The sequence below is a fragment of the Rhynchophorus ferrugineus genome, unplaced genomic scaffold, assembly GCF_030347505.1.
Source record: "Rhynchophorus ferrugineus isolate W39M unplaced genomic scaffold, kcgeb_rfMv2 rfM1, whole genome shotgun sequence".
In the NCBI taxonomy this organism is placed as follows: Eukaryota; Metazoa; Arthropoda; class Insecta; order Coleoptera; family Curculionidae; genus Rhynchophorus; species Rhynchophorus ferrugineus.
Genome location: NW_027472580.1, coordinates 44,338,662 through 44,356,730, shown reverse-complemented (window position 1 = coordinate 44,356,730; position 18,069 = coordinate 44,338,662). Strand labels below are relative to the sequence as shown.

The 18,069-nt window shown below is 31.5% G+C and overlaps 1 protein-coding gene across 1 annotated transcript in view; it reads right to left on the bottom strand.

Moving 5' to 3' along the window:
* The window catches only part of LOC143206811 (putative polypeptide N-acetylgalactosaminyltransferase 9), a 336,211-nt gene that overhangs the window by 13,085 nt on the left and 305,057 nt on the right, over positions 1-18,069 (bottom strand). The window contains 3 exon segments of the mRNA XM_076419549.1: positions 11,987-12,109; positions 12,111-12,251; positions 16,490-16,629. Of these exon segments, the coding sequence (XP_076275664.1) occupies positions 11,987-12,109; positions 12,111-12,251; positions 16,490-16,629 (404 nt within the window).

Genomic DNA, 18,069 nt, shown 5'->3' with positions numbered 1-18,069 from the left:
CCATTTAGTTTTATTGTGTTATTCAGCGTATACAGGCGATAATCACCGAATGCGTATAATAGTATTTTTGTGTCACATTTAAAAAACTTATTGTAATGCTGCTGCGATATATCTCAACTGTCGGTTTTCTAATCAATTAATTCGACATATTTGCTAATGAATCTATTATAAAATTGTTTCTCGTAGATTAATATTGTAATCTACGAGAATATTCTTATTAATTATATATCTAAATTGTTTTTTTTAAATGATATATCTACTGCTATGTAACACATCTTTCGATAAGTCTCTGGTTTGACACATAGATGGTGCCAACGTTATCAGACCCATGAAGTTCTTGCAGCTTTACTGTTATTTTTTCTCCCGTTCTCATTGTAATTAAGACCAATCCCGTAATTTTAAAGTTTTTAAAAATAGTGAGTCCAAAAACGATGCCCTTTGGAATTATATCGATTATATAAGAGTTTAACTATTTCATAGGTATATACCATAAATCAGTGTATGACTAATACGTTAATTGACTTCTCTTTCAGTTTCTAACTATTTTTGTGGATGAAGAACCTTGTAGACTTCAAATACCTATTCTAGGCAGTGAAATTGACCGGCGAGTTGTTGCCATTAAGAGTTAGTATATATAGAACATAAGTAGCGGTGCGCGGTTTGTAAATTAAAAGGCTGCACTATCACAAAGGCTACTTAATTTGATCATAAAGAGAGAACAAATAATACTCTTTCGTATGTCTCAACTTCCTTAATTGACAATGTAATGAGTGACAAAGTAATGAAATTAATATCATAGTAGTGGATGTTGAAAATGAAGACGGATTATCTCTTGAAATTATTTTAGATTATTTGAACTTATTGCTGCAAAAGTCAACACTTCTCTTCAAGAGGAATTCGAAGATACCTTAGAGATATATAAACGTCGTTTTAGCGTATTCGGAAGTGAGCAGCATATACTGGCGAGATTTGTTTATAAATAACGTGACGGATATTCATGATTGTGGTGGAGAGGGAATTAATTTTTATAGTTTATAATGGCTTAATCTGACTCGCGCCTATACTGAGTAGCATAAAACATAGTTTATAAGCATTATGAGAAAGGCTCATGCAGAAAAGAATGAAGTTGTGTTTCTTAAAGACAATACACTGCGTTACATAACGATAGTTAAATTGAATGAATTAACTAAGCTTGTTTCTTGTTCTAGATTTTCGTTTCATAAAAAAATTATTGAAATCACTATAATATTTTGAATGCAAGTAAGCTCCAGAATTCATTTTAGATCTTTTTAATTGCCTAGTGACTCGATCTATGTATGATTAATCTTTGATACTATTGAATTTATTAAATTTTTTAAATATATGAATGATCAAAGTCAAAAAGAATATAATGAAAATGAAAAATTAACTATGCCATGTTAAAAATATATGTTTCAAAATGTGACTCAAAATATTTTTATATTAACTAAATATACATCATTCATACAACCGAGATATTTTATTTGGTGTTCAGTATCCACATACTAATTTTAACTAAAAAATATAGCTAAATGACCGTACTGTTAAAGTTAATATTTCATTTTTTTCGTTCACTTTTATGCACAATATAAAAGCTATAGATCTTTTTAAGCTATGTTTTAATATTCCGCGGTTGTATAAATCGGCATAACGTTCATAAAACAACGAATGTCGAAGCCTTGTATCGGATCACGCAGCAAACAAAACAATTAGGTTAAAAATATTTGAAAAGTTCCAGAATTTCATATTTGTTTTATCGCTGTTGAATAAACAAGTTGCTGTGTTTTATAATTCTGTTCGTTTCGAAATTATAACCATAAAAACTGACCACAAACTAACAGTAACCAAAAGTTAAAAAATATATCATTTTTTATAAAAATTAGAAGTTCCTGCTTATTAATTAAACTACGTAATAATTATTAGTTTTGAATAATATATATGATATTATGTGTTATTAATCATAAAATATCATATATGTGCTACTACTGGTGATTTTACTCATTTACTCATTCAATATACGATGGCAATATAAACAAGAAGTGACATTTGATTGGTTGCTAATTCTATGGATACTAACAGTACTTTCTTTTTAAAGTTTATAAAAATAAACTTCTCAAAATTTGTGTAATTTAAATATGACTATAACTTATTATTAATTTGTTAAGTTGAGAAAATTAATTGTAATATAATTACATATTAATATTATTTCAGCTGTATATTTATGATTTTATTAAATTAAAAATTCTAAACATTCATGAATATAAACCTAACTTAAATATGTTTAGATATTTATGAACTAGCAGTGGAAAAACGTCAAATATATAGTTTGGAAAAGAAGTTACCTAACGAATTCGAATACATACTCAAAGGCTGTTTAAAATTAGTTTGTAATCGCGGTTTTCTTGTTTGTATATAATCTACTATTACAATCTCAAAGAAAAAAGTCTAGCACATTGATATTGTAATCAAGAAGGTTCATCTGCAACCGCAAGTGTACATTTGGTAGGATTAACAAGAAGGGTGTTACAACTACCAAAACCGAATGCTGAGGTTCAATTGGACAAACTGAATCTGAAGAACTCTTGCGGAAAAGATTAGCAAGAATCAGAACCTCTTGAATGATCAACGCATATTCAAAAATTACAAATGATATATTGGTTAACTAATTATTGTTTCTTCAAATCGATGGAGTATGGTCTGGCTGATACACGTTTCCAAAATACTCAAAAGCAGCATAACAGGTCAATAGAAAAGACCCCGACCTGACATATAGATTGCGCTACTAGAATTAAATCCATATGTTTTTTTAGTTAGTCCTAACTTCAAAAGATGCGTGTATAAATTTGACAACTGTCGGATCATTAGTTTGTGAATTATAGCATTTTGAGTGAAGCAGCTTTTGTTATTGTGAAAAAAATGGATAAAAAGAAATTCGCGTGTTGATAAACTATTGCTTTTTGAATCAAGGATTGGTATGCTAAGTTTAGACGTGGTGAAATGAGCACCGAAGACGGTGAACGCAGTGCACGCCCAAAAGAGGTTGTTGCCGACGAAAACATTAAAAAAATCCACAAAATGATTTTGAATGACCGTAAATGGAAATGAGACACTCTAAAGATATAAACTGAACGCGTACATCATATCATTCACGAATATTTGGGTATGAGTAAGCTCTGTGCAAAGTGGGTGCCGCGCGAGCTCACTTTTGACCAAAAACAACAACGAGTTGATGAGTGGAGCAGTGTTTAAAGATAATCAAGCGTAATAAACCCGACATTTTGTGTCGATATGAGACAATGGATGAAACATGGCTCCATCATTTCATTTCGAAGTCCAATCGACAGTCATCCGAGTGGACTGCACGCGATGAACCCGCTCCAAAGCGTGGGAAAGCGCAGCTGAACAGTCAGTTGGCAACGTTATGGCGTCTATATTGTGGGATGCGCATGGAATAATTTTCATTGATTATCTTGAAAAAGGAAGGACCACATAGCGTTATTGAACCGTATGAAGGACAAAATCGCCGAAAAATGACCGCATTTTAAGAAAAAGAAAGTGCTGCTTCACTAAGGCAATGCACCATGTCACGTGCATTCAGTGAAAACGATGGCAAAAATCCATGAATTGGGCCTCGAATTGCTTCCTCATCCGCTGTATTCTCCAGGTCTGACCCCCAGCGACTATTTCCTGTTCTCAGATCTCAAAAGAATGCTCGCTGGGAAGAAATTTTCGTCGAATGAAGAGGTGATCGTCGAAACTGAGGCCTATTTTGAAGCAAAGGACAAATCGTACTACAAAAATGATCGAAAAGTTGGAGGGTTGCTATAATCAGTGTATTCAGTGTATCCTTGAAGGGAATTATGTTGAATAAAAACAACTAATTTTGACAAAAAAATGTGTTATTGGCACATTAATTGAGTGTAATTTGTATTAATTTTTTAAAACAAATGCTTATTCTGTTCATATATTTGAGATAAAACTATTAATTATAACTAATTTCTTGCAGTTTGTGTATGGGTGTTCATGTTAATTATATTCAAAAACGCCGCAATACTATTTCGGCTTTTCTATTTTTTTTTCCAATACCAGTTTGTGTGTTTGTTGTGTCCCGTTTCGAAATAACAAACACGAAATAAAAAAAAAGCCAAAAATGTCATTTCAGGTCTCGGTTCGAGTAAAACCGTCATGCTAAAAAATTAACGGGGAAAAAAGAAAGTTCGGTATTTGTTTTATCGACAGCTGAATAAACAAATGGTGGTATTTCCAAAATGCGCTCGTATTGAAAATGAACCCGACTATAGACAATATCATAATATCCACTTTTTACGAAAACCGAAAACCGCCACTGAATTATTAATTATCGGAAACAATCGTTCGGGATTATTAATAGGGGCCTATCGTATTTCGAACTGTTAGTTTTAGTAAAATATAGCTTTTATTATAGTTTTCTTTTTAAGTATGTGTGCATTTACCAATTTTGTTTTGAAGTTAAAATTCAAGTTAATGCATTAAGGTCTTCCTGCTTGTTAACAGACGGATTATTTTATAATAAATTGCTTACGGTGATGCTGTTTTTTAAATAATACTAGATGACCTGGTGAACTACGTATTTCCTACATCTATGAGCGTTTTCACATCTGCCGGCACCTACAGGACACCGGTATCGGTGGACACGAAATCTCACGTAAACAAATGGAACCCTTTCACACTCCCCGATATGTCGTTATCGTGTCGTTGCCGGCAACGGCATGTCGGCGGGAAGTAATCGGTCCACTCGTGTCGGGGCCGATTTTGATTGTGTACAGAGATATTTTTAAGGTTAAAAGAGGAAAATGTCTAGCTTTAAATATGATATTGTAACACTAATTGAATTAGTAGAATCAAAGTCTTCTATATGGGACAATACTAATGAAAATGATAAAAACAAAATACGGTGCCGTGCCGTTGCCGTGTCGGTGCCGGCAGATGTGAAAACGCCCTATCTTGTAAATTTATTCCTCCAAGTGAATTAAACCTTGTTGCGTGCTCACCAGCAGGTGTTTTGTCAGGTCTGATAACGATATTATTGCTGTGAGTTACAATCAAATAATCATATCTGATCCAATTCTACATTAAACATTTTAACGAAATCCTTGTTCTGATGAAGAAATGTTTGTTGTTCTTGGACAATAGTTTGCTTCACTGTTGCATTGTGACCACAATGTCTATCGATTTCCACATTTGAATTGCCCATAAAATAAATTTGTATGAATTGTGATTTGCATCTGGCAGTAGAAACGGTGATTGATACATTTTTCTTTGTATTTGCAATTGTTTAAGATTTTGTTAACTTATTTCTGATATAAATTTGAATGTTACCAAAAAGGTTTTATGGTATAATACCTTGAAAATGGACATGAAATTGTCCTGTTACAGACCATACAGAAACAACTATTATATTTTTGGATAGAGACCAAGAAATTGTCCCCTCTCGGAAACTAAATAGTGTAATTGATCTGTTGGGGGGAGTAAATGTGGAAATTTTTTCCATCGGAACAACTATTGTCATTTCCTCAGTTGTAACTGATTTGATGGCACCATAATATATTTCCTCATAATAGTGAAATGCTGCCCGTTCCTGGATCACAGGAGCACTGCGTCTGCGGAATCACTCAATACCATTTTGTAGTTCACGTTGTTGTTGTGTTTAATGTGCTCAAACTCGTTGCATCCTTAGACTATCCACTGAAATTCCATTAATTCTGCAAAGCAATTGTGAGATACCAGTAGGACTATTATCATTTTCTGTCTCTTATTGGTCATCAGTGCGGCTAACACGTGAGGTAGTTCGTCTCGGATTTGATTGATTAACTTAAGTCAGGTCGTTTTCTCCTTAGCATTGTTAATAATAAATGCAACGAAAGTTCCCCCCCCCCCGAGTGTGACTAAATAATAACAAACATGAAATACATTTCTAAGGTATGCTTTTCCATAAACAATCACTACATATCATCTCAACTCTATTCTTGATAAATTTTTACTCGATCGAAAAAATACGAGTTGTAATAAGTTGTGAGAGTTGCTAAACTTGAATTTGTTTAAATCTAACTCATACACGCCAAGAAGTTGCGGTTGAGATAGAAGTTGATGAATCAACAGTACTAAAACCATTACATGACTTAAATCCAAAAGGCAAGAAAATGTCTGCAATACGAATGGTTTAAAAAAGATTACGTTATGTCTAGTTGTAAACATTACTGTTGCGACGTAAAAATATATTAGTTACGTATTTTGGATGGTTAGATACGAACCCATTTATATTATTCATAAAAGCGGCAATTTCTAATTGGTCCAATAAGCAATAGAGACCTCGTTCCCGAAGAATCCCGTTTTAGAGTTTGAACCTCCGAGAATCTATAAGGGCATACTGTCTATTGACCTATTAATATATAAGATTATAGCATTTGGATGGGTTTTTCGAAATCACAAACCATCAGTCTTTCGTCAGACAGAGCCTTCTTTCCAATAAGCACGGTCTATAAGTCGTCGAACGTGACAAATTAATTTCGTCTTTGCGCCCTAATTTGCTCAAAGAAGTATTTTCGCTATAAACTCTCCTACATTTCAACAGATACTCGTGTTTTTAAACATATGTAAAGATTATCGTTTTAGAATGAAATATGGTTTTATAAAAAATATATATACGAATAAATTAATGAACAATTATGCCAATAAAACGTTAACCAAATATATAGTCGTAAGCAGTGAACGTACGCCATCAAGATGTTTAATGGATTGCCTGCCGCAATTTATAAATTCGTTTTAGAATCAGACAATATTTTTCTTTTTATTTTATTCCAGCTAAAAAGACATACTATTCTGTCTGATACGTTCGAACACGTAAACGAATAAGCTTGCAAAAGTCGTTCGGTTGTTAAATGTCTGCTAAATTCATCAAACTATTAGTTATAACCACTACAGGTTATAAACCGGCAAACGTTTTAACACTTTGCTTCTTTTGATAAATTTCAAATCGCTGCTTATTATTACTTTGATTGTAAAGGCCGAAGCCAGACAGAAAAGATTGCGTCTCTAATAGTAACAGTTACTTGGAACAGGAACGAGCTAATGGAGGCCCCCTCTTGCAAGTAAAATTCTATAGAGAGGTAAACATTTTCACTGTTAAATACTAAGTTCCAACGGTTTTTAATGAAAGTATTTTTAGCGTATTGTAGCTACACTTTGTATGGCCACGGTCATTAAAATATCTCAAAAAATTAAAAATATAATCTTGCATTCATCGAAAAGAAACGGTCTTCATACGAAGCAGGTGACAAATCAAAATCAGCTTGATGTTAGCTCTATCAGAGATCAAATATGAAATGTATAAAAACAGTGAATAGTTTTTTCAATATTGATATATTTTAATACAATTATTTCAGAGGAAATATCTTAGATCTCTTCATACAATTTTAGGTAATATAGTTTTTAAATGGTGTAAATTTGCTTTTAATAGAATAAAATTTTAAAAAGCATACAATGAAATCAAGAAGGACTAATTATTTCAATCTGTGTATTTAGGTGATGGATATTTCAGAATGGGATGTTGGGTCACTCATGCCACAATGATAATAAAAAGTGTTAAGATATTGTCTTGTGTTAGGATATAAAGTTGATGGAAAAAGATAAACGCTGGAATAACAATTGATTGGGTATTATTAGTCGTAACATTTATTAATAATGGTTAATAACACCTCTGGTTTGGATCAACTCGATGAGACACATTGACGAAGAAATTGAGAAAATATGAAATCGTGAAGAAATGTTCACAAACAAATGAAAACAGTTGTTTTCATTTGTTCAAAGTTAAACTTTCTGAATGTGATATTATGATTCAATGCTGACAATTTCCTAATAATAAGCAAGCTAATTAATATACGATAACTGTTGGAAGTTGTTTTGTATTGTAGAGTGTAAACTATTTATGTGTATAGATATATGTGTAATTGTTGAGAATGATACATGAGTTTACGTTAGAATGTATGAGGAGAGGATGACTAATAACGGTTTTGAAGTTATGGTAAATGCATTAAGTAGAATTCAGTGATTAATATGGTATGGTATCAAGAATGGTGTACAGAGGTAGCAACAGAAGAAACAAAAAAATACAGTGATATCAAAATGACTTGACAAGGAAACACACTATCGGAGGAAACAAGAACTAAACAAAAAAAGGTAAATATGCTCTCTAATGAAAGTAAAATATACTATTTGGATATACAATTATTAATTAGATAGATTAGGCCTCCAGGGGGACACCGTTACATAAAAAAACATGCCTAGAACTAGAAATATTGTGGGTGTATAATTAACGGTAGATGAAATTATTAGATAATATACGCATTAGATATATTATAATGTTAAAATAAATTATATTTGATAACAATTTTGTTTCATTATTTTATTTAGACTAGAATTTTGTTATGTCAAAGCCAAAATAAACTAAAACTCAGAGTTGATGCGACAATATCGCGACGTTTTGACGTCATAAATTGAGATGACTTATGTTCGCTGCTTCTTTGGATAGACTATTATATCGCAATATTCACGGTATGATTTGGTTTTTAATGTATGCTGATAATTAAATGGAGACTCATTACTAGGGACGGGTATTCAACCACACACAAAACAACGTAAAACGTTAATTTTTGAAAACATCCTCCAGATAAGACTGTATTACAAAGTGAAATAAAGTCAAAAACACGGCTACGTTGCTGGTTATTGTAAGTCGGGCCACCACACCGTAAGAACTATAATTGAACGCTCGAAAAGACCCGAACAAAAATCTGAAACAGCAAAAGCGGACGAAAACGTTATTTTAAACGCGCTGGTTGTTCCTTAGAAGTTAGATTTTAATTGCTTGCTGGGTATTCAGTTATGAAAAACCTTCTGTTTGCCATTGCAGTTATTCGGTACACGTCAGACGCTTAAATCTGTTATCTATAGTTGATAATATTTATTTGTAAATTAGCTTTTAACAAAATATAATATCATTCATTAAACTAGTCTGAATTTCAAAAACTGTTTCATTCTGATATTATATTATATATATTATTCTGATATAGGCACCTTTATGTCCAAGTTACTAACTATGGAAGAACTTTATGGAGTATTCAATAATATGATAGAAAAGAGCGTTGATCTATACATTCTTGCAAAATCGCTATAGATTTAAACATTACGATAGTGCGTTAGATAATATCGAAGATTGAAATTTGATGCCACCTGTTGAAATGGCAAGAGAAAATATTGATAATATATGCAAACATTTTGCTGCCATACCAATTCGTTCGATATATAATTTTGGTACTATTACATCATTCAGTCTGATTATATTGAAAGATTACAAGGTTATTTTCGTTTGAATCAATTAGCTGCTATCAGAAAACTCGTCCAAGACTGAAGTTAGATTGATGAAGATGATTAAAGTAATTAACGTGCGGGTTAGATTAGACGATGATAAGAATAACTATATAGTTATTTTTCTCGAGCAGGAGATATTACGTTATACGATCGTCAGTATCGTCAGATGTGATATGTGTATACATCTACTGGTGAAAATGCGAAGTATCAATGTAAACAAATATGAAATTCGGTTGTTTTGACATTTTTTGATGTAAAATAATAGTTTTCCATTTAATATTATTGAGTAATTCAGTGTATATAGACTCTTAACAATGGAATGTTCAAATTTGTCATTCGACATACATTATTTTTGCTGTTTAATTTTAAGCCATCTACTGAAGCCCATCAAACACACACAAATTATCGTGATGCTGCACAGTTGTTGGTTGTTTCGGACTCAATGGTTTCAAAGTGGTGATTTTGATGTCGATGACAAAGCACGACGTAGAGGATCAACAAAATTAGAAGGCAATCAATTGCAAGACGTATTAGGCGAAAACCCAGCTTAAACTCTCAAATAACTTTCAGATAGCTTAGTGATTGATGAATCAACTGTTTTCAGACATTAGACGTTTTCCAAAAGGAGGGAAAACTGCTATCACACGAATAGATTGAAAATGACATTCCGAACAGTTTTGAAATATGATATAAACCATATATTTAAATATTATTTAGTTTGCGTTGTTGATAAAAAAACTGATTTTCATTTTTAAGCTACATAATGTCAAAATAAAAGTCTAGTAAATTCATTCTTTACGGTATTTACAATATTAGTATGTTGTTTTCGCTGTTAGCGTTTAGTATTGGATATAGGAATGGAGCTGTAGGGTATTGTTCTTAATATAAAACATGAATATATACAAAATTGTTAAAGATGTAGGGTATATGATCGCTATAATGCTGTAGCAATAATAAAGAGTATTGTAAACTTATCAGTTAGTATTGGCAAAAATTAAATATAAACAAAATATCAAAAAATTTTTAATCTGATGATTACCATATATTTTTTAGTAGCCCCTATAAATATATAATATGAGGGTAGTCTCGAAAGTACCAAAACAACAAAATTATTTTTAGTTCTCAACACCATATTTTATATTTCATCTGTATTCAATAGCTTCTTTATAATGTTTATAGTGAAATGAGTTGAGTCTTCTCAAATAATTAATTATATGCTTTGTTTCTTTAGTATTGACAAATAGTTTAATACAGGACCTGGAAAATAAAATCCAAGGAGGCGCATCAGGGTACTCATATGTGCCGTGATGCATTGTTTTGATGAGAAAACATTTTCTTGTTCGCCAAGGGTTTTACATATTTTCTTGACTCATTACCCAAACTGTCAGGTCACATAACATTCATCGTCGATTGTCTTTTTGAAATTAACCAATGCAATTAATTATTTCTTCATCCCAAGTATAACAAATCAAATACTGACTGTATTAAGGGCTTTTAAAAATTGTAAAATATTGTTAAGGTTTTTGCTTTTTTATGGGCCTTCTTCTTCTATCGCAATCTTTATCTCGTCAGCTTGGACAGCCTCGTTTAAGTTTTGACCTGTAATATCGATCATATGATGACATATGAATCATAATTTGTCATAAAACTCATTGAAAGTATTCGTACAATAATACCCACTAACTTTACACATTTTTAAACGCTTTAATATCTTTACAGTGCTGGTGTTCTCCAGTATAATATTTTTTAAAAATATTTTACTTTTTGAACATTTTTATTAAGATCACTTTAATGATATTTGGAACATGGACTACCTTAGTATTTTGTTTTGAATATTTATATTATGATATTTAAATCAGGAAGCTTCAACATATATAGTTTCATCAGATCATTGTGGATATTTCGTACAGTAAATAATGAAGTGCCCTATACATATTGGAGTATTAATAAATGTATTTTACATAATTAAAAACAAACATAGATAACAGTTTTGGATAATATTATTAACTTTAATTTTGTGGTTGTAAAGATCAGAATGATATAATATTATTAAGTATTTGGGACTAATTAGGATTATGGTATAATTTCTTTATATATAAATTATATATTATTATTAATAATTTATTTGTGAAGCTTCGAGGAAAAATATGATTGAAATTATAATATATTTTTTTGTTAAAGCATTCAAACATTTTCCACTTTATCATTATTTGTACTGATTTATAAAATTGATATTTTACTCATTCTTTGTCTTAAGTTTATTTATAATTAATGTAAATAAATATATCGGGGGAGTAGGAGGGCACAACAATAAATACTGTTAATTTCAATAAAGAAAAGAGTATAAGAAAAACTAGTTAAATGACAAGAAACCATCCAGAGAGAGAGAGAGAGAAACCGTCCATAATGGACAACAATGTTGTCCAACTGTTAACCACAACCAAGACGTCTTCGCCCAAGAACCGACAGCAATGAAGAGCGAGACCAAAAAAGTGAAATAAAAGAGAGAATACGACGGGAATAAAGAACGGATGCATCCGAAACCGTCGATTCCTCCACCGGTTACCTGGTTGCCCCCTTGGCCGTGGCAGGGCCACAGGCCAACCTCCTGGTTCAGGTTTTCCGGCTGATTCTGACCGTCCACGCAAAATGCGTAGGCAACATTGGCAATCTGAAAAGCAACGGACCCCGTAAATAACAAGATCTAAAACAATATTTACCTGGTTGCCTCCCTGTCGATGACAAGGATAGAGGCCTGCGGGTTTGTGTAGGTCGCTTTTGCGTGCCGCCGAATCCAGACAGGTTTTACCTCCGTAACCCATGTTGCGCATCTAAACAGTTATAAATGGTTAGACAAAATGTTAATACAACGGAATCTTTGGTGGACGACCTGTAAACATCTACATTTTATATACATTTAATTTCTATAAAGATCACTGCAAACATTTCTGTTCTAAACATTTTGATATAGTCACTATAACTTTGACAATTTAGGGAGGATTAAAAACAAATTTAATGAGTCAGTTCGACCAAAAACAACGTTGATTTAAAATGGATTTTTTAAGTGCAATTAATGGATGTTGGTGTTTCGTTATTCGAGATAGGAATGAGATCGTGGTTTTAAAATGTTGATATATATATGAAATAACATTTTACAGCTGTTAATAATAGATAATCATAGATAGTTTAAGAAAAAAACATATGTACATAAAAAACAAGAAAAGAGTAGAATTTAGTTTTGATCGAAAATTTCTTGAACTGAAGCCTGATTTAGAACATATACGTACCATATTCTAAAAAAGTCACTGTATATGTTTCAAGCAAAGAATGGCGGTATTTTTATGTATTATATAACAGGTCAATTGAAAAGTCCCCGGAGTGACACATAGATGGCGCTACTAGAATTAAATCCATATGTTTTTTAGTTAGCCCTAACCCTCAAAAGATGCGTGTATAAATTTGACAGCTGTCGCATTATTAGTTTGTGAATTATAGCATTTTGAGTTGAACAACTTTTGTTATTGTGAAAAAATGGATAAAAATGAATTTCCGTGTTAATAAAATATTACTTTTTGAAGAGAAAAAATACAGTTGAAGCAAAAACTTGGCTGGATGCCGAGTTTCTGGACACTGCTCCAGGAAAATCAACCATTAAGGATGTATGCTAAGTTTAGACGTGGTGAAATGAGCACCGAAGACGGTGAACGCAGTGGACGCCCAAAAGAGGTTGTTACCGACGAAAACATTTAAAAAATCCACAAAATGATTTTGAATGACCGGAAATTGAAATTGAATAAAATAACAGACACTCTAAAGATATCAACTGAATGTGCACATCATATCATTCACGAATATTTGGGTATGAGAAAGCTCTGTGCAAAGTGGGTGCCGCGCGAGCTCACTTTTGACCAAAAACAACGATGAGCTGATAATTCGGAGCAGTGTTTGAAGATGATCAAGCGTAATAAACCCGAGTTTTTGTGTCGTTATGTGACAATGAATGAAACATGGCTCCATCATTTCACTCCAAAGTCCAATCGACGGTTATCCGAGTGGATTGTACACGACGAACATGCTCCAAAGCGTGGAAAAACGCAACAGTGGGCTGGCAAGGTTATGGCATCTATATTTTGGGATGCGCATGGAATAATTTTCATTGACTACCTTGAAAAAGTATCTTGAAGGGAATTATGTTGAATAAAAAAACTAATTTTGTCAAAGTGTTTTACTATGGTAGGCTGGGGACTTTTAAATTGACCTGTTATTGTGTATTAATGGATCTGAATTAAGAATTGTGTATTAATGAATCTATTAAAATAAGAAGAAATATTCAAGTTGGATGAAAAAAAGGAATTACAAATTTAGACATATCTACAATCATGAATCTTATGAACCTGAAAAATAAAAATGTTATTTTATTTAATATTAAATTGGACAAAAAATTGTAGATGTTTGCAGTGATCTAAAAATAATTGGGAGGACACAGCAGAATTCTTCTATAAGACACAAACCCTGTTAAAAACATAATATTAACATATATAACATAACATTAACCTATATATCTTGATCAACAAAATTGATTAGCTATAATCATACATGTATATTAGTTATCTAAATCATTATTATTAGCGTTACATATCGACTGAAATCGGCTATCGGCTCTTTAGTAACTGACTACTTTTTACTATCGACTATTTCATACGATTATTTCTAGTCGATTAGTTTCAATCGTGACTAGTTCATTCTACTGTTTTATATAATACTATTTTCACTCATGCCTAGTCGACTGAAAAGGTGGTTACTAGTTTTATACTGACTTGTTTTTAATATTCTGGCTTTACCTTAACCCGTCTTAACCTTAACCTTGAAAGTAATGTGCTGAATTTATGCTTATATGTAAATATAAAGTTCTATGTTTGGTTTATAATATGATCGCAAAAAATACCTTAATATAATATTAACTCTAATTTTCAATAATATTCGTTAATGCAATATAATAAAAAGGACAAAATCTTGATTGATAAAAAGTAACATATTGATTGACAACTAGTAGGTCTCTTCTCGATTAACTTTCTGAATTTTCGATCTGTGCCTTTCGATGTTTATTCAAGCCTTTTGAATGTTAAAACTTCTTTCATTGAAGATTCAATGAATAGTTATTTTAAAATATTCCTGATTCACGATATAATTATTACTTTGTTTAAAAATGTTGCGATAGCTAAATAGATGATAAAAATTTGAGAAAATACGATAAAAATATTTGGGGGTAATTTTTTCTCATTACAATCAAATTAAATATATAATATAAATACATAAAATATAAATTTCCTTTTCTTTCATGTCTACTTATATGGCACTATTCGCATGAAATAGAAATCAAACAATTACATTTTTTATATTATGTGATTGTTATTTTCCAAATATGTATTTTAATATTTTGACAAAACAAATTTCGGATCATTATTCCATTCTGTTTTTATAAATTTTAAGTAACAGTAAATTATATATATATATATATATATATATATATATATCGGCAATTTTAATGTGCTACTTTGTTACAAAATTATTGGTGGCCTTGTAATAATTTATAGAACAAACATAATTTATAGAATTATGACTGCCCAGTTTTATATTTACTTATTTTTTTAATTAAATTTTACATTATATCTTAAAATTCGTTATTAGTTAAAATAGCGTACAATAATACAATAATTTGGTTATTTATTAATCCCTTATTTTAAAATATAGTGTTAAAAATTGGATACAATAAAATAATATATAGGAAAAACGTAAAAAGTTTGTATTCAAAATTTGTATAATTGTAATTATACACTTTATTTTTTTTGCCTAAATATTATTATATATTTAAAAAAAAATTCTTAATAGGTGTCTTTTATGTATATATTTAGTTGCAAAATGAAGACAGATTATAAATATTATTGCATAACTTTGTGAGGGTTTGTAAATATTATATAATATATTTTGAGTCACAGAATGTTTTGACCAATAACAAAATTAATTTCGAGATCGTCCATACAGCTGGGGATATAAGAGGGAAAAAGCCGACCATCCGTCTGCAATAGTTATCAGTAGTTAGCTCAGTCGGACACGTACCAGAAATCGAAGCTGGAAGTCTCCGCAAAAAGGAAGGAAATCTGCGACACGTCCCAGTAAGGGCTCGACCCTGAGAAGTCGTCCAATTAAATTTTTCTGTTTGTCTTTGTGGTGACCAGCAAGCCACGAGCAAAAAGCAGCAGCAACTAGCAGCAGCAACTAGTTTATTAAAACTGCGTCGTGCATCTTAGTCAGCGGGCTTAAATTAATCACCAATAGTTTTCAGTTAAATGTTGTTACTTACGGGAGAGAAAATAATGAAAATTAATTTTGTATGAGTGGCCTTTTATACATTATAAAAATAAATCTGACTCAAAAAGAAAATTAATTCTGAAACATATTTTTTTTGCATTTGAGACTTAATTATAGAACATGCTGTATTTTTACTTTGAAAAGTATTGTTTATGATGACCCTTCATTTATGAGAAGTATTACAATTTCGTTCAATTGTATCTTTTGAAGCTGATGCAAGATTTAGCCAGATAATAAATCTTCATAAAATTGTCCAAACACCTAGTATTAGTCAATATAACTGACAATAGGAAGGTGTAATGTGGAAAAATGATTTGTGAACTAGGAATTATTTCAGAATTGTATCGGAATTATTTTTTTCAAAATAACACTTTCAAAATAACAAAATCATTATACAGATGTTATAATCCTTACTTATTAAATTATTGTCAAAGTCAGCAGAAAATGGCAGAAAAAAATGGTAGTAGCCATATAATAATGAATAATACTTTAGTTTTAATTATATACCTAGGCTATAGAGAAGACTGTTGCAATAAGTTATTATTGCTATAGTTTTATCAGTTGTTATCTTTATGTTATTGTGCTAAGATACACATATGTTAACAATATACACGTATGATTTTAAACTAATATATTTATTGATTTATATATTGATTTCAAATTATAACATTTTATAAAATAATCGCATGCATATTCTTACCTCTCCATTGGCAACAGCTTCCCCAGGAATGAACAGCTCTGGATAGATGTTGTCCAAGTACCATCTGAAGCTTTTACAGCCAAGGTTATTTCTTAAGCTTCTTCTGTCGCTGATGTCTCCAAAATCGCCTTTGTCATTACCTGTAAAACACAATAATTCACTGATTTGCAGCCTTTAATTTTTTTTAAATGAAATATGAATTACTGGTTATTGTTAATGCATACATATTTATTGAGCTATAGACAAGTTTTTTTAATTTGCTTTATAATAAGCTTTGTTGTGAAAAATAGGTACAATGTATTTTATTCAAAGTATTGTCCGTCGATAACTGCTACTTTTCCCAACTTTGAATTCCATCTCGAAAAAACGATGTTGTTTTTGAGGCTATCTACGTACTTTTGGTACCTTCATCTAGGTTACGACCCACATGTCGGAACAAGTAGTAATCAGAAAAGTAGCAAAGTCTTGAGAATACGGAGGGTGGGGTAGTTCTTCCCATTTTAATATTTCCAAATTTGTTTTCACGTTTCATGTAAAAAAAATCGATTTTGCCGTGGAAGCATCACTTTACACACACGACCAAATGCCTTTTAATGTCTTCATGTCATGTCCTTCAAGCGACTTGAAATGGTTTCTTGTGCTACTCCCAAAAATTCAGCATATTCTTCTTGTGTTGTACACGGATCATCATCGAGTAATGCCTTCAAATCCCCGTCTGTACATTTTTTGGTTGCCCAGAATGCTCTTTGTCTTCGCTGTTAAAAATAACCATTTTTAACCCTCTGTACCCGATGCGATTTAATACATTCAAACATCTCTTATAAATCCTTTAAAATTAATTTCTAGGCCGTATATAAATATTCCGTATACAAATATTTTATTCTAATTGTTTTATTGATTGCTTTATTGTCTGTTAACCTATTGTTTTCTTTCAGTTTCGATAAAATGCTTGCGTACGGACAATCAAGATCGATAGACTCGATTAAAACATAGATGGGTTGCAATCGGTGTTCTTTTTTTATTGTCCGCCAATATTTCTCAGTTCAAAACTACATTGACTGTGACGTCGATCTCCTGTCTCGCGAGCGTGTGTGAATGTGTTGGCTCGCGATAGCAGAGCGCGAACAAAATTCGAATACGGTGACGGTTGTTTAGAGCTGCGGAACAAAAGACTAATCCGCGTAATCTAATCCGAATAACTTTGAATTTAAAATGGACGTTCGCGTCCTCTTTTTAGTGGACGAGCATGGAAAATTACGTTGCGGGTTGCGTATAATGGTTCTATATAATTGAATTAATTATGGAACAGGTATACAACTCTCGTTACTCGCCTGTGGTTGTTTTAGAAAACGGGATAAAATACATAAAACCGAAAGGTAATTCTAATATTATGCTAACACAATAATATTATATTTTCATTAAGTGAAAATAATTGTTTTCTTATTAATAAATAACAATAAAACAACATTACAACTATGTTAATTATTATATAAAGAATTGAAAGTATAAAGATATTGTCTATTCAAAATAACAATGAACTCACGTCATCACGATGTTTAATGTATTGCCTATCGCAATTT